Source organism: Nothoprocta perdicaria, unplaced genomic scaffold, assembly GCF_003342845.1.
Source record: "Nothoprocta perdicaria isolate Ctin4 unplaced genomic scaffold, notPer1 scaffold_173, whole genome shotgun sequence".
NCBI classification, from domain to species: domain Eukaryota; kingdom Metazoa; phylum Chordata; class Aves; order Tinamiformes; family Tinamidae; genus Nothoprocta; species Nothoprocta perdicaria.
Genome location: NW_020454905.1, coordinates 7,995 through 28,902, shown reverse-complemented (window position 1 = coordinate 28,902; position 20,908 = coordinate 7,995). Strand labels below are relative to the sequence as shown.

At 33.7% G+C, this 20,908-nt stretch overlaps 1 protein-coding gene across 1 annotated transcript in view; it reads right to left on the bottom strand.

Annotated features, from left to right (window-relative positions):
- The window catches only part of DGKB (diacylglycerol kinase beta), a gene marked incomplete at its 5' end in the record, with an annotated part of 260,260 nt that overhangs the window by 236,895 nt on the left and 2,457 nt on the right, over nt 1–20,908 (bottom strand). The window contains 4 exons of the mRNA XM_026036252.1: nt 2,120–2,260; nt 3,161–3,196; nt 5,315–5,468; nt 19,664–19,684. Coding sequence (XP_025892037.1) covers nt 2,120–2,260; nt 3,161–3,196; nt 5,315–5,468; nt 19,664–19,684 — 352 coding nt within the window. The remainder of the gene's footprint in view (nt 1–2,119; nt 2,261–3,160; nt 3,197–5,314; nt 5,469–19,663; nt 19,685–20,908) is intronic.

The window sequence follows — 20,908 nt, the reverse complement described above, 5'->3', positions numbered from 1 at the left end:
AAGGGCCTCACAACAGGGCCATGACCCACATTCTTTCAATTTACCTCTTGAACTAAAATTTGGCTTATAATTTGCACTAAAGCCGAACATATTCTATGAACAAAAGATGTGCTAGGCATGTCACAGGTGAGATTCAAAGTGCTAAAGAGCTTTAGGAATATCAGTATACTCTAAGGTGTTACAGAATCCACTCAACTGCTAAATCTATTGTAAAAATCAGAGTAAGTATATGATCTATTACTAAATCACAGTAAATTTACGAAAATTTCTAAATCATACCTGCATCCAAATTCTATAAAACACTCTTACCTTTTGGTGTGTTTTTATTTTAAAAATCCTCCTTCTTATATTCATTTTTATTTGAAAGCACAGCTTTCATGCTCTGCTCATCTTGAATCCAGTTTCTAAATTCTCAGTGTGAATCAGCATGTTCCCATTTTTGTCAACAGAAGAACTAGTGATTTGAGATTAATAATAATGTTGGCAACTCTGGAATAAACCACCCTTTTATTTTTCTGTCTGCTGCTACCAATTTATATTTCACTTTACAGTCTTAAGGCCTATTAAGAAATTATTTCAGACAAAGGGTTAAATTATACCATTGATTTATAAGGAGAATTCAGCTAGATTCTACAGAGAACTCTGTACTCCAAATAATGGTATATTATAATCAATTATTTAGACACTGTATAAAACAATAACATATAGTGTATTTTAAAAATGTATACCAAACTATAAAATAAACCTAAATTATAATCATGTCCTTACTTTTAACTAATAAATGTAAATGATCTTGAGTATGTGAAATGTATAACAACAATACATTTATTTGAACAAGCTCTTCCTGTTAAACACTAAAGGAATATACCTATTATATCACCTATGCACTTTGTAAATGGGAATTCCATTCAACATTCCCTGCCTGAAAATCACTTCCTGCTCTGCCTCTCCTTCTTTCCATTGTACCAATACCTGGCTCCAGTGAAGTAGCTGATCTCCATTTCATGCAACACTCCAAACTTTAAAGCTCTGATAAGGCTTGCACAGCYTGCTACCAAGAAAGAATTAGTATATGGTAAGCTGAATTTAATTCTAGAAACTTCTTTTTTTTTTTTTCTTTGTATGCATTAGAAATGCATCTTTGCACATACATCATCATATTCTAACTCTATGACATCACACAGATATTATCATATCTTAGAGCAGAACCTTATAATCTTTGCCAAGCAAAAACTGCCAGTGATTTTACACTACAAAGTCCAGCACCTTTGAAGTCGCAAACTACAAAATATGAAGATAGTTCAAAAGCACAGTGTCACTTCACCTTGTAATGAATTTCTCTTTCCAGCAGATAGAGCCTTATGTCTGCATTTCCGGTCATACTGTGCATTTACCTTCCATACAGCATCGGAGTCTGATCCCACAGCTCTCCTACAGACAGACCAGCTACGTATATCAAAGTAGATATGGTCTTAAGAAGGACTACAGGACTGCATGATTGGTTGTCTACCTGGAACTAACCAGTTTCTAAAATTCTGCAGTGGGAAACAAAAGTTTTCTTTGTTTTTCTTGGATTTGCAAATCAGTATTGGGTTTCAGTGAACCAGGCCACTAGTTGATAAATCAAGTTAAACACTCACCCCTAGCAATGGCAAAAATATGGATTTATTTTTWACTTTCTGATATTTATCAATACTATAAATCCATGACCTGCATCTGTTCTTTGTCTGAATTAGATGTGCAATCTTTACCTGCATATCTTCTACAGATTATCCATGTCATTATCTGTATATATCTCCAAATACCGTCAGCATATTAAATTTGTTTTTCACAGCTCTAATACCAGGAGTAATTTATTGAAAATATCACAAGAAAATAAGTTTTTTAATTGTAGATCTTATGTTCCTCACTCTCCAACTTGGTGCACACTGGATAGAAAGAAGCCAGCTAAAATCTAACAAAGTTAAAACTCTTAGCAAAAATAAATAATAATTTCTCCAATAGTACTTCCCTGTCATTATTAATTCTTCAGTTGGCAACATTCTGAATTGGAAATTTCATGAAATTTCCTTCTGTGAAAATAAAAAAATATAAAATAAGGTAAAATAAAAAAGCATACATTCTAGTTTATCTTCAGGTCTTCCTCTTTCTAGCAGAGACAAATAGCAAACAATGTCTTTCAATTGGATCGCATCTGGTAACTGCAAGTTGGCAGGAGTAGGAGGTCGGGATGCAGTGGTACCTTTGTTAAGTCTCAAACCTAGGAATAACACATGGCCCTTGTTACTCTTCTCCATGATACAAATAGAGAATGAAAAACAGAACACCTACATACATGCATTTTTGATTCTTTATCTAAATTTCAGAAAACTTCTTAAAGTCTAAAATGTGAAGTTTTTATCAATACTATCATTCCATAGCTTATATGGCCAATACATAATTAAAATGATAGTCAATCTAAAATAGTATGCAGATAAAACAAACTAATATAAAAAGAAATCAACTATGGGAAGGGAATCACTTTTTTCATTTTCCCTGCTGTGATGTGCTTTGATTGCACAACATTTTTGTTGAGTATTTTTACTTAATTTATATGTTAATCTAAACATTAAAACAATCCATTCACAACTCTGCATCCACTTCTTTGTATTATAGCAGTTTCATTGAATTTACAAACTGTCATCAGCTAGATTAATTAAAAGATGATTTAGTGACATCAAAGAGAACTTTGATGACATCCAAATGTTTTAGTTTTCTCCCATCAAATGCAGGTTAAAACAGCACATATTTAAATTGTACAAGCCTTGGCCTAAGAATACCATGAAAATAAATACACAATTTAAATACGAGAAAATAATCACACAAWTTAAGTCATAATAATTGCTATCAAAGCATTTCCAGTGTATCAGCTGGAACACAAGTTTGAACAATGATCTTTAATCTCACGGTTTCACATAACTTGTTCACATTCTGATCTTATTTGAATCATATGCACTGAACCGAACTGGACCTAACTCATATATGTATCACCTTGAATTTCACTGAAATCCAGATAAAAATGAACTTATGGCTTATCCAAAGCTKCAAGTGAAAGTATTTCTTCATAATCAGAGCTAGTAGAAAGGGGGATGCAATACTGACTTAAAATGCTGTAACTCACCTGGCATCTGTTTCCATCTCTCTTCAGACACCTTAACTGAAAATACAATTTATAAACAGAGGTGAGTRGGCAGAGAAATATTAAGTAAAAAGTGAATACATTCCAGAGATATTTATGAACCTTATTACGTTTCATGTGATTTTCTCTAGCTGTTCCCTTCCCATCTTCAGAAAAATGTCAGATGTTTCTTTCCCCGTATGGTCATTTTTTTTCTTATTGGTAGTGTTTAAGAATTACATAATAGCCTGAAGATTTCCATGATTTTCACTTGTACATTAAAATGTATAAAAGTCCATGATTTTCTCTTTAATCACTACAAACTATGAATACATAAAACGTAGTAAAGATCTCATGTATTTGAACTGCAACACAAAACGCATATTTTGAAGCATAAATAACCAGTAACCCTAGAATSAGAGGAACTGAACTGCTGCTCCAAATATGCTTTGGATATAATCCTTTAAAAAATTTAAAGTTGTCCTTTCAGTACTACGTTGAATACATATGGAAGACTACAAAACTTGTCTCATAACATATTATTATTTTAAGTCCTTATCAAGGGAAAAAAAGGCTAAAAGGAAATAAAAATGGAAAGAGAAAGCGAAAAAGAAAAAAAAAGTAAGTAATATTATAATTAAAATAATGTATACAGTTTTAATAAAAGTAAGATTTTTTTTTTTTAACACACGGAATAAATTTATCAGAGAATTGTAACAAAAGTGGGGGAAGCTTAACATGGTCTTTACTGGGCAGATATTATAACTTAATCAGACAACAACCTAAAAATGGCAGTTAGCTTTTTCTTCAGATGAAATGCCAGTCTCAGAAAGAAAAATAACACAAAATTGATAAAAGATGACTTTTAGAAATATCTACTCAGACTATCTACTAGAAATATCTACTCATATGTTAAAATATAGAATAATATATAAACAAATCTGTATCAGTAAATGTCAGCTGCTGCTGGAGTTTTCAAGCAAAACATGTTGAATCTAAAAGATACAAACTAATGGTGATTGGTACAGTGCATGCTTGTAGAGGATGCTGCTCCTTATGAAAACACCAACAAAAAATAGGTATGCTGTAGCTGGAAGCAAAATTGTGCTGCTAAAACATTACTGGCAATGAAATTTATATATGTAAGAGAAAAAATACAATGCTGAAAATGTATGAAATTCAGAATAGCTACTGCAGTAGACAATAAAGATTATATTTACACATGTCYTGCCCTTAGAGATTCTGTCACAAAGGACCTCTAAGGGCAAGAGACATTTAAAAGTTAAAAAGTTAAAAATTAATTTCTGAGTATCAGAATAAATATTATAGGCAATACACATTACAGTAGGCAATAGTGGAATATGTCTTTTCACTAGGGTGCATAAAGGTAAGAATTGGAAAAAAAAACAACTAATGTAAAATTAAGGAAAGAAAAATAAATGAAAGAACTATTCAATATATTTAGTTCAGAATGGTATGTGATAATCACGGAAAAAGTTATCATCAGAGACTATTCCTTTACAAAAAAAAAWTCATAATTCAAAAAATTTTTAAAAGATTTATCATTACAACAATGTTTAAAATTTCTCTAAATTCAAAATTATGCTAAACAAAATGTACAGTCTAGCATTAAAAATGCAAACTGTATTAAGAACCTGTTTCTCACATTGGGTAAAGAAATATTGCTAGCACTTCCAGTTAAGTAAAACACCAGGAGCTGGTAAATTCGTGGGATTACTACCAGCAGCATCACAATTAGGCAATTAAGAAAGGAGTCAGCAAAAGGATAAGGAAAGCTTTGGAGCACCCATTGGAGTTTTCTGAAGGAGCTTCTGAAGGTTTCTAAGCACTTACATAGCACAGTAGGCAGTAGGACCATGTAAGCATAGCAATTTCAGCATAGTATTAACATGAAAAACACTGTCCACTTGGTGTCTCAGCTGCATCATTATTGTGAATGAAAAAGATGAAACTATTTAGTTCTATTCTCTTCATAATAGTCCTGTGTTCATGACTGAGTTTCCCCAAATTCCCAAATAACAGAAAAAAAAAGAACATATCTACACATAATTCACAATTCCATGCATTTAACTTTTAGAAGTAAAGAGTAAGTTCTGAAAGCTCAATTTCTTGTATTATTGTGATTTTACTACTTACCTCCAGAGAGGTGCTGGGGTTTGTTTTTTATTAAAGGGCTGCAGTGAGAGATTTTGTTGCTAAATGATGTAAAAAGATGTTCAATGAAGTCATCAGGTAGCTCTGCCTCCAGAAAAGTTTTCATGAACAGCCTGAATCCCTCTAAATCAATTGTCTACAGTGAAAATATATAGAGAGATTTTATGAATTGTTTTAGAAAAAAATGTTCATATTAGTGCACCAAATAATATCTGTTAACCAAAAAGTTATACGATCCTCGAAAATACAGATTTCTGAAAATATAATCTGGATTTTCAATATATATAGCAAGAGTGAGAGAGTGAGAGAGACAAAGGGAGCAAGACAGACAACATCTATTAGGATGTAACTCAATGCCACGGGTTTCATTTCAATATGGCTTAACGATACATATAAAACCCCAACCTGAGGAGCTCACAAGATTGTTCCTGATTAAGTTTTAACTTTTTCTCTCATCACATGGACACTGAGATTTTTGGATCCCAACTGAAAGCCAGCTAACTTCTTTTCTAGGTAGCAACATATTTTCTTTATGCATGTCAAACCTGAATCAATCACCCTGTCTAAACATGGTTTCATATCCAAATAGGAGTGCCTGCAATGAAAAAAAAAAAAAAATCAAAAAAGATCTTGCCAGCTAAGTAGAAAGTTATTAATGAAACTTAATGGGTGACAATATTATCAGTCATAACAAATACAATGAATGTAAAATGTTTTGATTGCATTTAATCCTATTAATACAAAAGTACTAGAAATAACAGTGTGATGAAGCATATCATGAGCTCCTAAGACTATCTCACTTTCATCTCTCACATAACTGATAAAATTGCACACTAACAATGAGGATGCTTTGTGATATATATGATAGATAATAAAACATACTTAGTATTTCTTATCTGAAAAATATAATACTGTGGGTGTATTTGTTTCTGAATTTATTTGATCTCAATTTATTTCTTAAACAGAACACCAACTTTCCACCTTCCAATATGTCTCAGATAAAGTCAGGTCTTACTGCAAAATCAAGGTGTGAAAAGCTCTCCATGTGTAGGGAAGTCACTACGTRTCTCCATGAAAACACCCTAGTGCAACAGTACAATGAATGCAACATTCAGCAAGCAGAAAAACAGAAATGTCAAAAACAAAACAAAAGTGGAAGCCAAATAAGTGCCTCAGTTACTTGGGAATTAGAGTCACAGTAAAAATTATGTTAAATTATCTATAAAAAAACCTCTATAGCAGAGATTTTTATTTCTTCTTCTCCTTTCTCTCTTTCTTGATGAGATGAAGAAATTTTGTTCGGTACGTATGAAATAAGGTATTTTCCATGAAGAGCATAGGTCATCCTAATGGAATTTCAGTCATTCGGTGATTCTACATTTACATTTCTACATTTGCAACTTATGCTCCACTTCAGTCATGCTGCAAACTTTCTAAATGTGTTCCTCAATAACCAAGTAACTGATATTTCATTCAATCCTTATAAASTTTAAAACCACAAAGGCAAAAAAGCAGTACACAAGCAAACTGCCCATCAGTTTGTATATGTAATACATATATATACACTTATCTGATAACAYAGCAAATATATTAATAACTAAATTAATAAACAATAGAAACATGATTGTTAGATTGTTCAGAAATGAAAAATAACTTAGGCATTTCACTAAAYTACATATGAAGAGGTATAACTGAGATAAAAGCAAAACAGAAAAACAAGGCACAATCTCAGTTAAGGTTTATGGATGGATATATTAATATCTCTCTGCTTCATAAAGTTTTCTTTCATTTACTTTGTCCTCAGCTTTTATATACACACCTCTCTGCTAAAAATATTTGAATTGATAGCTATCTTAAGATTTTTAAACAGCTGCCCCCATAACCATATTGCCTGAGTAGTAGTCATTCACCAAGCTTCTGATWATAACTAAATGATATATTTTTAATGTTACAGAATCAGAATTATGCCTGGGAAAAAGTTAGTTAATAAATAATACTATTTCTCAAAGAGGTTCTATCTTTTCAGTGTTTTCTAAAGACTACCAATTTATAATTTACTTGCAGTTTTCTCTAAAACAAATGTTCCAAATTGCCTTATATTTTCTGTCTCTGAAAGGCARTGTTCAAAGAAACTTTTTGGATTGGCCTCTTTTCAGTGGTGGCCACTGACATAACTAGACGAAACAGCCACAAACTGAAGYAGGAGAAGTTCCATGGGAACTTAAGGAAAAACTTCTTGACAATGAGGGTGACAGAGAACAGGAACAGGTTGCCAAAAGAGGTTGTGGAGTTTCCTTCCCTGGAGATCTTCAAAACTCACTCGGCTGTAGCCCTGTGCCGCATGCTCCAAGTGGCCCTGTGAGYACAGGGTGGTTGGACTAGATGACATCTGGAGGTCCTTTCAACCTTAAGGATTCTATGATTCCTGCATCACACGACTCAGCTGCCAAATCCATTTATTWGATTTGATACCCTGGCTGCCATGGATTAGGGCACCTGGCAAAGGAAAATAACAGGCCAGGGGAGTTGTTCTACAGCCAGAGCTCGTCAGCTCAAAGTGCATTAGATTCTGCCCCCATATGCTTTGGGACCCAGAGAAACAGAAAAAAATCCTAGAGCAAAATGATATTGTACAGCCAAAGGCCTTCAAATGAAGCTGGAAATTGGTTAGGAATTGGTAAGGGACTTGGCTACACAGCAGGCATGATTCTGGTACTTTGCTGAATAACATTTTTTCTAGAGGATCTGAAAAAAACAAGTTAGGTAGCATAGATGTATAGATAATCTTAATAGGAATTGACCTCTTTTTTTTTTTTTTTTTTTTTAATGTATCTACAGTAAAGATATAATTTGGTCCTGTATCTACAGAGAAGAACAGAACTGAGGAACAGGAAACTGTAATAGGATCTAGGACTAGTTTAGCCTGGCAAATAAAAAAAGGAGACAACCTTCAAAGAAAGTCCATTTTATATTATTCTTAGTGCTTTCTCTCTCTTCCATCTCTCTCTCACTGGAATATACATAAGGCATTACATAACAGCAGAAGACTGGAAGAAATTTCTTAGAAGAAATCCTATGAGAACCACAGCAGAAGATTCATGTTATTGGTGATAAAATATTACCAAGTACCTATTTGGTACTACTATTGCATCATAAATTTTTATAATCTTTATAATCCTTTATAAAGCTTTGTAAAGATTCTTACAGTTATGGCTTATAAAACTTCACTTGTTAATATCACATGTTGGGATCAGATCAAAAAAGTATTCATTCAATAACACTATCAAGTTATGGTATTTAATTTAAACCACAATGTCTCTAAAAAATTATTTTTCCTACTATTTTTATGAGGAATACATCCTTTCCCTGTTACATCATTAAGCAATGTTTCCTATTCCTTCAACTTCAAAAACATGGTATATATCTAACTTTAAGACAAAAGGAACAAGTAAGAATAGATAGCAAAAGCAAAACTGAAGTTCTAGTTTTTGATTTCTTTTCACCAAATAAACCTGTCAATCCCTAAACTTCCTAGCTTGTCTTGAAGCAAACATTAAACTGGATTCACTATGACTCAGGGCAGAGGCAAATTAAAAATATGCATTTTTCTTATGTGACAATTTGTCAGAGACAATCCATAACATTTAATTAAGCATCCATAAAATTTCAAAATTAATTCCAGCCCAAGCTGCCAACAAGAATATAATTCATAGGTGTTGTTTTTTTCCTKAACCTCCTCCCACATAGATCTGCAATATAAAATTAAAAGTAGAAAAAAAAAAATGATTCTAGATGATTGACTGAGTACCAAAAAGAAGGTATCTCAACTTGCCCCAGTGCTTCCAAAGGTGTAAGATGAGAGAAGGCATCCTAAGGGGTCTTTTGTGCAGTATCAGTTGTGCCCATTTTGGGATATACATTGTTTTGCATTGTAGACTGGAATATCTTATTCATTCTTGTAACTACAAAACCAGGCAGCTAATTACAGTCTAATGAGAGCTAATTACAGCATAATAAGAACAACATGGGGCAGTTCAGAAAAAAAAAAATCTAAAGTTGGAGTTCAATTTGGAGCCTTTGTTCATACTGGAGCCCTGAAAGACTCTTCCAATTGCTACCAATACATAAAGCACTTACATCTGGAAAACTACTTAGTTTTTTGCCTTATACTTTAGGGGTCTGCAAATGTGTTCCTCAAAATGAATAAAATGCTCCAGCCTTGACAGATGTGTTCACTGTTTATCTTACATCTAAGATACAGAATAAATATCAAGATACATAAGTAGACCTGCATTATTGGGTCTAATTTTCCACATTTACAAAAATATCTAAAAATAAAAACAAAAAAACTTTGCACCAGGTGCACTGGAGACCACCATTTCATTTTGAAAGCACTAGAGTGACAGCTTTTCCCATATTTTGCACAAAAATCTTCTGGTTAGGACATATGCATAGCAGGGGGTGCCTTGGTCAAGCTCTCTTTGCTTGGAGAAATTATTTAATAATTCTGATGTTTAAACATCAGAAAAGAGCTGTTAGAAAAATAAATAAATAAAATTTAAAAAAGGCGAGGRGGGGGCTGTCTCTCTAGGTCTATTCCAAAATTCCAAAAGATGATTAAAAGTTTACTTGCAAAAGTATTATTGTACAAACTACTGAAAGAATCTTCAGAATAAGGAGGTACTCAGAGCATGTTCAAGCAACCAAGCTGTTTGCAGATATGTATCAAAATAGATAACAAATTGTTTCATTCATTTCAGATATTATGGCAGAATTTCTGGACACAAAGAATTTAAAGGATTTGAGCATGTTTTATTGAAAATAGTAAGAATATTTCTTGTTTCTTTTTGGTTTCCAATTGCTGTATTAAAGGTAGGTGCTCRCTTCATTCAGAGTATTAGCAACCTCATTTTGGATTTGGGCTTCTGCTAAAAGAAATAAAACTAATGTATGCTAAAAGAAATAAAACACATATGATACATAAATATTTATATGTGTTTGTTTCTGTATACATATATATACGCATATACATGTATATATACGTATATACATGTATATATACGTATATATATACACATATATATACATATATATAAAATATATATGTGTATATAATTTATCTACAAAACAATGAGGTAAACATCAATTATAGATTGTTCACAGGGGCCATTCAGCACCCCTGGGACTGTATGCCATCTGTTATGATGTTTATATTTTGCAATTGCMCGTCAGAAAATCTGTGTTTGCTGAAAATTCTTAACAGCTTATTCCAAAGTTGATACCATGAACAGATCATTTTCGTATACAGAAAGTTCTATCTGTGCAAATAACCTCACTTTCTTAGGTGTAAAAAGAGCAGAAGCCTTTTCCCAACATTGAAACAAGACAGAGCAATTTGTTTTATTTCCAGATAACATGAGAATTTTGCTGTTAGAATGTTTGAGTAAGCAAATATAGAGAAATTTGCCCAGTTCTGCAGCTTGAGCTGAGCTTTTCTTTATAAGGAACTCAAACTCAACCACTGTGTTGTGGTGGAAATTTCTCTGAAGCTTATGGCATCCTTCACTTTACAAGGAGCCACAAACACAAACAATTAGAATTTTCTATGCCAGCTCCCATTACTTTGAAGAAAATTCCTGCCCTCAAATAGCCCTTTAAGAACCAGGATAAAACAGAATTAATTAGACCAAGAATTTTTCTCATAATAATATCCTTGAAATAAGTTAATAAAAAACAGTTACTCAACAAACTTGGTTACAAGTCCTAATGATATTATAAAATATAGTAAAATAAAACTAAATGAGTAATAGCTGTATGTATATGTTAAGTGGAAGTTGCAAAAAGTAGTAATATTATACTGTGTCTATTTTGCCTAAACAGAAAATCCTTCTCTTGAGAAAGGCAGAGAGGGACTGAGATTGAGGAGATTCCCACTCATGGGCAAACTGGAATATGGAGGGGAGGCAACCTCTGAGCCAGGTCAGCATATAAGGTGGCATGGAAACTGCAGTGACTTTCAAGCCTTCTTCCAAACCCATCTGACTTTGCTGTGTTTCATTCCTTATTCCTCTTCTCTACTCTGGCAGCAACCAAGGAGGCACAGATGGGTTAGCAGGGCAGAAAGGCTGGAAATGGGCTACAGATCCCAGATTTGGGCTCTTGAGAGACTTAACTAAAGGCAACCTAATTACAGCAACTACCAGACACTATTACACAAATTGATGATGGGGCAGACAAGAGGAGTATTTTAAGTTATAAGGTTGCCATTATGAACACAGTGGCTGAGACTCTAAAGTCTCACGATAGGATCATAACATCCTACAGAAGACTTTACGGAAATGTGCTTCTGGGAAGCACTGTACTTCCCCAACTGCAAAAAGGTCCTGGAAAAACCCTTAAGGGCTTTGGCCAACTATTCTCAGCTGTTCTGCTGTTTTTCAATCTKAATACATCAAAAAGCCAGTTCGGTAGTAAAGACTTTAGCCTGAGTTTTATTCTGTTTTCCCACCTCAGTTTTGTGATCATTAATTTACTATGGTTCCTTTTCAAAATACCACATGAAATCCTATGACAGAACAGTAAGCACACATAAAAAGACTGAACTAGAAACGATGTTGCTAAGGCGTCTAGACTACAGAGAGTTGTAGGTCACCAAGGGATTGAAGTGCTAGCAACTGACAAGGCAAATAAATTACAGTTTTCAGGATAAATTGCTTTTTTCAAAAGAATTTTCAAGATGGCATTCACCACAATGACTAAGCAATTCTCAACTTCGAAGAAATAAACTTAAAATATTAAAATTAGTTTTAGACCTTTCAAGTGTTAAAAATCTCTTTATTTTAAGATAACAAAATAGTGTGCAGCTTTATTCTCTTGTTACTGCATAGAATACTACAAAAGCCAACAATAAAAGGGCCTTTATATCCCACAATGCCTTGACAGATGATGCTTGTATGCACATTTCTTTACAGTTACCCCACTGAACTTGGRCAAATGATGAGAAGCCTTTTTCCTCACTAATACCACTGAACCATGTATACACCTTACATCTTTTTCTATTCTGTGCCAAAAGCATGAAGCAGAGTGCTATCCTTCAGCTTCTCTTAAATTTCAGATTCCCAGAACACACAGATACAAGACTTCATAGAGATGCCTGGAATAACTGATCCTGATAGGACAAAGGGATGGCTATTAGAGGGAAAAAGACTAAACTGCTTTATCAGGGTGCTAGGATCAAAGCTCTGTCTCAATTTGCATCCTGGCTAACTGAAAGCAAAGGATCACTGCTATAAATTCTCTTCTCTTTGCAGACAAACCAACTCTGTCCTCCCTCCCACAGGATGAAGCAAATGGAGATGGATCTGCCACTCTGCTGCATGCAGAGTAATGACTGGAAATGACTGATTGCAGTCAACTGGTCCTCTGCATACACCAGCATGTTGCATTCTACATTCTTAGATGCCACAAAATCTCCCACAATAGATATGTTTTGCAGTTAAATTCTGGAATGATAAGAGCTAAGAAATATATACATGGTACCACACAGATCATAAGCATTATATACATGGTATCACACAGATCGTAAGCATGAATACACATAAAAACTACCCATGAAAGCCAATAGTTTGACACCATGTCAGAAGGTTCCACTCACCTCTTACTTCTTGCAATATATGAAGCATCCATACAATTATGAACTCCCACAAACTAGTTAAGCTTTCCCCTCCTTGTTTTCTGTGCTAACCAGAAGTTATTAGTCCTTTTCCTTCTAAACTCTTTATTCCAGACTGGTGTGAAATACAACCACAGATGCGATGATAGGTGAAGGAAGATGGATAGAGCAACTCAACCTCTTTGTCTCCACCTCAAATAGCAAAACTGATGCACATGTTGGGGAGAGGCTGGGGATTAGTGTGATAAAGAAAATATCACACTGTAAGCATTTAGCTCCATCTTTCCTCCTCCTACACCTAACCTGTGCTATTTTATAATTTGTTCCTCTTCATTACTCACAGAACATAAAAAGACAAGACCAAAAGAGATGTAAGTATTTTTATTATTTAAATATSTCCAACTGTGCCAAAGTACACACAACTCCACATGGTACAGATATCACAAGTTAAAATACTCTGATTCTGAAAATATGCAAAACTTTTTCAGTGGAAAAAAAGGATATGCTACTAATGCATATTTTGYATTTGTTGGAACGTATTTTAATTAAACTATTAAGAATTTTTAATTACAGTATGTAATATTTCACTTCCTACCATATTAGTCATACAGATACAGATTAGTCATACAGTGAACAGATAAGGTAATCAGAAAAATATAGCAGCTTTTKACTCAAGCTTTACCCAGAGGCCAAACTGCCATAGAAGAGACCTAACTACCTTCTATATTTTCCCAGATGGTGTAAATATCCCACCATAAACAGCCATTCTGGTGGCTGACGTGTAGAAGGAAGGCAAAGAAGGTTTGCCAATCTACTTCTAATTCTTAAAAGTTGGGAAAAAAAAAGAAAAAAAAAAACCAAAAACACATATTAATACTCTCTTGATAAAGGAGCTGTCATTGTGGATGGGCTAGAGTAGTGAGTGTGATTAATAACTCCTTTTATTTCTTCCCATGACACTGGCCACACGACTGGGAACAAGGCATGATTTGGTCTTTGGAATTAATCTCCACCCAGAATACTTTCAAAATAACACATTCTCTTTGGTCTTTTTGTTCTTTTATATTTGTTCAAAATATTTCAACATGAGCCACTGTTTTCATCATCCTGTAAATGAAATGTAAGAGACAAAAAAATCATTCATTCCAGCACATTTTCATGAAATATGGTTTTCAGCTACTAAAGAGAACATTTCAGAGATAATGGAAAGATAATTACGGTGAAATGCAATTTTCAATTAATTACTTTTTAAATTAGGCTGCCTGATCCCCAATTGATGCCAAAAATGTAGAGTATTAATCTTCTGATAGCAACAGCTCTACATCACTTTTTGTTTGTGTGAGGGTCTTCCTAACTATATCTTTTTAAAGAGTTTTATAGACGCAATATCTGAAAATGAGCTGGAGACACGGAAGTAGATTTTACAGGGTCCCGATCCACATGTAATGCTATGACAGCAAGTGTACACTTTCATCAGYACAAGTGCATGTGTGACAATTAATTGACTAGCTCTGAAAAGGAGTGCTTAAGCATTCCCAGTAAAAGCCCTGGTCTTTAAGATTCATTAAGTCTTCTCAATCTTTCTAACTATTACTAAAATATGAGGGACAATAACAAAGACTGTATACAGAGGGCCAATAATCTATAAAACATTAATTACATGAGAATACACAAATGTTTTAAAATGTATTTCTAATGTTCAAATGACATAAATTCAAATTAAATTTGGAATACATAATGGAGATTGTGCACTAGAATAACCTTTGGTTTCAAATGAAAGCTGTTAGCATTTTCTGATCTAAACTTTTCGTTTGTGACACYTTTGATATAATTCATTTTAAAATATCTGGCAACTAAATACTATTTGTTACATGAAGCAGCAATCAAACTTAATTTTTATATATAAATTAGACTTTTCATCATAACATTGACACTGTACCATCAGGTTTCATATTATAAATTGATGCAAACTACTAAAATCAATTTGGAATGTCTTTATTGATAACAGCAGTCTAATATCAAAGTAAGAAAAAATAAAATCTTTCTACTAGCAGGTTTTATTTTATCCATGATTACAAGACTGTTAGTACGTCCATATGTRTTACGCACATAAATGCATACATATACTTTTATTACAACAAAGTTTTCTTAGAAAAGAGAGTGCTAAGGGACAGAAGGATTCTATAGAGGATTACCTAACATAGTCCTATTTATGTATATTATCAGTGAAAAATATAAAAAGAAAGCATACATAAATTGTGGCATACTAAACTGAGTGAGGAAAAGATATCCTGTATTGGAGACAGCCACATGAGAYGGCTGAAAATTACACTTACTGCAGTTAGGAAAAATGAGTTAGACAACATGCTTCAAGCTAAAAACAACTGAACAATGAGTAAAAAGAAAATAATTATAAGAATAGTTCTGGCTGAATCAAATGATTARTCTGCTTGTGAAGATAGTGCCAAAATCTACTGATAGATGAATTCTGTCGTATTTGTAATTGGCTAAAAAAAAAGAACTATTTTTCTAAAAGCATTCAAGGTCAATAGCATTCTCTGGTATTTTAACTCTAATAACCTGCTTGCTGAAATTTTCACTGATTCTGTGATTCAGCTGCTCATATCAAAAATATTTGCTGCAGTACTACTAGTAAGAAAAATAATATATGAATAAGTCTTTAGAATAGTCCTTGTGCATTCCTCCCCCTTCAAGGGTTTGAAAGGTACAGGCTGACAAACTTCTACACTTATTTCGATTCATTAATAAATGATTTGCTAATACTTAATAAAATCCAATATTTGTATTTGAGTCTTTCACCTGGTACAGTCATGCCCAATTCCAGAAGGTTTAAAATGTCCCATTTCAGATAAAAAATAAATCTGGCAGCAATTTACATCCATTTTGCACTGTGTGCAAATTTACAGCCTTTATGAAAGTGAAACTGTGTTAGTTGAACTAAACCTGGGTTTGTTTCCTCAGAACTGAAAGCTATAGCTTAGCTAAGAAAGTGACAGAAGATATGAAAGCTATGTCATCTGACCAATTATATATATTTACACACCGACGTTTGCAGTAGAACCTGTATTACACAAGAGAGCTACAAGTCATCTCCCCTTTTTGGCCAATTAATACAATATTATCAATAGCAATAGTATTTTTTTCCATTTTGTTTACTTATACAATTTGATAAATAACAACAAGATGCCATCATGAAGTATAATCTTTCACAACAACAGCCATTACCATAAAACCGAAATAGAATATAATTGATTGTACTGCTAAGTGAAAAACAAACAAAAAAGGTCATAATTAAATATTCTGGATAAAGCACTTTAACCAGAATTTACTCATTCGGCCTGAGTAAGCCGATATTAAATTAAATGCATTTGGAGATGTAAGCCAAACATTAAAGAATATTAGGCTGTTCACAATTTCTAGATCCAAACCTAGAGAAAAACAAACTAAGCCTGCTATGTGTCTGAACAGGTAACACAAATGCCTCTAGAACTSTATTGCATTGACCTTTGTTAGTCCATTGGTACAAACAGACTGTAAATTTTAAAAAATAATGTTGCAGTAAAACAGCATTCATTTGATAACTTCATAGTTCTTGCTGTTATAAATGAATATATAAATGAAATATAGACTTTCAAAATTAAATGTTTTTAAAGAAAACACTTTATGTGTTTATGTTTGTCAAAAAGGGAGTAGAAATACACTTCAGACAAAAACTTGTGTTACTTTCATAGCATCAATTCAGCAATATAAGGACTGACAGAAGACACAAAGTAATACAATTATAATGAGACAACTAAAATGTTGATGTCATGACTACTGAATTCCTAATGCATTCTGCCATAAGCAACTGTGACAATGCTACTATTTGCCACTTTCCAAGAGTCAGCCATGAGATACTGGACTTATCAACACAAAAATAATCTGTCTGGAAAAAAGGACAATCTGCAACATCACTTAGGAATTTAAAGCACTTTAATTTACTTTTCCCTATATTCAATTTAACTGGCTTAAATCCAAAGTCATCAAATGAGGACATGTTTCTAGAAACTCATCTTGCAAAAGAGAGTTTGAGAACCCAAAAAGAAGAGGAAATTGTAAACATCCACCATCATCTGCATATTTGTGAGAGAATATAGAAAGAGTGAGAAACCCTTGTTTTCTGTCTCATAGAAAGCAATTAAGTGCAGCATATAATATAATTAACTAGTGAAACAATTTCGGAGTGCATGTTATGTGCAATATGGAATTTCTATTTTTTGCCAATTAACAGGTTCACTTACCTGCTATCTATCACATGCTATGTAAATACGGCTATGTCTTAAGATGTAATTAATAGCGAGTAGGACTGGAGCCACATCCTTTTCCTATAGATATTTTTCACTATCATCATTTTTTTCTAATATATTTTAAATATTAGGTGGCATTTCACATTGCTATAGAAACAATGCATATTGTGCTTTTATGTTGTTAGATGAGCTCAAATATCATCAGAGTAGTCTGACACTTTTTAAATAATTTATTAAAAATAAAATATTTTAGACATCAATGTAACCCTACATAATATTAAGTTTGTACATCTGGAAAGTTTTCTTTTTAAAAAGTTGTAGTATTACGAAGCATATTTTTTCAATGTTTGAAATTCTACATTCTCTTTCTTTTAAAACAATTCTAAATGATATCTAGAAAAGATGGCAATTACACCAGGTAATATGTGAGTGACAGTGGTATCCGCCTCCATAAACTTAAGGTAATATACAGTACAAAAAAAGTAGGAGAAAATATCGAAAGGAAGGAAACTAACAAGAAGTGAGAGAGCGACTTGTTAGCACAGACAGAGAAAAAGAGACAGGGAGACCACTACACATGGTCTAAAATGCTCAAAATTCATGCATCTTAACAGTTTTAGGAAATCACTTTGGTGCCCTCAAAACTGCACAGAAAGCAGACCAGGCTGCCAGCATCACCCTGGCAGGTGTCCTACTCTCTAGGCATCCAGGAAGATGTTCCCTGGAAATTCTGCCCACAAAGTCAGATAAACACCGTGTGCAGTTTTGAAGGGTAGGACTTTCTACTACAGACATTCACAGATTGCTCAGTTTTTCTGTTCCTGGATGTCACTACGGCTAGCAAAATACAGGATTTTTCTTAGGATTCAATTGCTTGCAAGTGAGGGGCAGGCTTCTTCTCCTCCATAATAGATTTTCCACAATTCTCCTTGYTCTAGTAGTCCTAGTTTCTTTTTGATTTCATATTTCTTGCATGTGCGACATATGCTGGAAAAAGGTCATGATGGAACTTGCTTACCTGAAGTAGAAATGCTTTGCTTTATATATAATAAAAGAGCAAGGTTTGTACAGCAAATTGTATCCTTTGTCAAACTGAGCAATACAACTGGGGAAACAGGCACACAAAGCCTTCTAATCCGCACTAGTACATGCTTGAAGGTTTAACTAGTTTTCCACTTAAATCAATAAGCCAAGACGCTACCTTCCCTTATGAGCCTTTTTTTTTTGGTTTTATATTCTCAGACCATCATGGCTACAGGAATACTATTATGATGTTCCAGTAATAAAGTTCTCTTCTTCATGACCATAAAGCAATACTTGATAATCATTTTGTGATCAACTACCACACTCATCTCTATTCGCCAGCAACACCAGCCTGGCAGTACAATGCACTGTGCTCCATGCTAGTGCCTCCCTTTCCAGTTCTACTTTATATAATCCACAAGATTGTCAAGCTTTTCCTGTACAATTTTAAGACATTTCTCCACTCTGGCAACAACACTTAAATCTGATTTASTGAACACATTCACCTACTTTTTCTTACATGATTATCAGCAAAACTGCAGACCAGATTAGTCCCGAAACAGACCCTAAAAACACTGTTTTAACTTGAATGTCTTCTCTTTCAGGACCCATTGCAGTCACTTCTTTAACAAACATTACTTTTACAATAGGTTACCTGAAGAAAACTGAGCTTTTTATAGGCACAAAGTGAGTTACTGCAGAAAGTAACACATCTCCAAGAGCACTCCTGGCCTCTGACAGTAGCCAATGCAGGGTTCCTACAAACCCAATCCTTTCAATCTCTTGACTGTGTGATTGCTCTCAGGCTTTAGCTGCCTCTTTCCAAAGAGYAGGGGAAAGACTTCTTAACATCTCTGTGCCACAAAGGAAGAATAACTAGGTCATTTTAAGAAACAGCCATTTGGCTAGTCAATCTTGATTTATTCTTTTGTTTTTAAATTATTTTTAGTTGTTTTTAGGTTATTTAAGCTAGCTAGGAGTATAGCCTTGAGTGGAAGATGAGTCCTTTAAACCTTTTTTCCTGGRATGGCTGTAGCTCAACTATATCACAAGAGAGAAAATTTCTTTTAAACACGCTATAAGCCATATTCAACCATATTAACAAAATCATGAATTGTTGCTATGATCCAAATGAAACRCATCTAGCGAAAAAACAGCTTTGCACTATAAAGAGAGTGCACTTTGGTCTCAGCCTTAAATATTTACTTGTTATCTCACAGGATAGCAATATGTAATATTTATCTATAACATAAATGAAAATCTATAAAATATAAAATATTTCCCCTTTACATAACAAAAAGAGAGAAAAGTCATATTAAGTTTACTTACTTGGTTAAGTATATCTTGTTTCTGTAATGCATGCATGAAAGAAAGAGCAGACATGCATTAAAGTACAGTAACAGCCAGGCTTTTCCTATATTAGAACTACTTTAGTTAAAAGATTAGTGTAACAGAGAAACAGGTTTAAAAAACAATATAAAATTTTCTTTAATTCACAGACACCAGGAAAACAGTCATAGTCAGCATTCTACTCCTGATTAATTAGACAGCATAAGCAATTTATTTTTAACCATGCAGTAACAAATATCCAAGGAAAAGAAAACAAATAAAATGTTTGCGTCTTGCATATTTTTATAAAACATACTTCTTATCAAGAATTGTTAATAAAACAATTTAATCGGAAATGAACACTGTGATAAACATAAGTAATCACTGCCTTAGAAGTCATTGCTACATTGCCTCAGTTTCTAAAAACTTACCTATTTTTATAAAGGCATTGTACTAACTTTCTACATTATTCTACATTGTGCACAAGCTGCACATATAGATATTAAAGAGGCATTATCTTAAAATTCCAAATACTATTGCAGATTATGTACTGCACCCTAACTGCTTGTTGGGTTGTGACTCATCCATACAATTTCTATCCTCTTCATGCCCTGAGCTAACCCCAAAAGATGYAGGTGGGCAGCTAAGCAGATCCACAAGAAATTACGATGCACTCCAACAGATCACCCAGGAGGATTCTTCAAGAGGCTCAGACTGCAAGCACACAGTGACGTGCTTCTACTGCCCAGGCTAGATACAGTCTGTAGCTCGGTGTACTTCCTTAATTCTTGCTAGCCTATTCAGCACTCTCCTTCAAATAAAATGTCCAGAATTAATTAATTTAGATAAATTTCAAATGATTGAGACACTATTTAGACACATTTTCCAGGAGGCTGATCTTAACATCCCTATAAATCTTACATGAGGTGTAAAATCTAGTCTTAATTAGGTATGTTAAAAAGGACATACGAATACAAGGAGGCAGGAGGGCAGAGGTTTGTTAGTGTTTGCAGTTTTAGTCATCTCCCTTACACTGAAAGCTAGCGAAGAGTAAAAGCAACAGTGACAGCTCCATATATAAACTCCCTATATTGGATGACCTTCTGATAATCGGCTTCACCATTTCCACTAAGCTCAAAAATCGTTCACTGAACAAGATACAAAATAATGGAAAAACAAGCCAGATGATTTCAGGTGACTAGCTTTGAATATCCATAGCTTCTCTTTTGCTATTTCTGTCCCGTT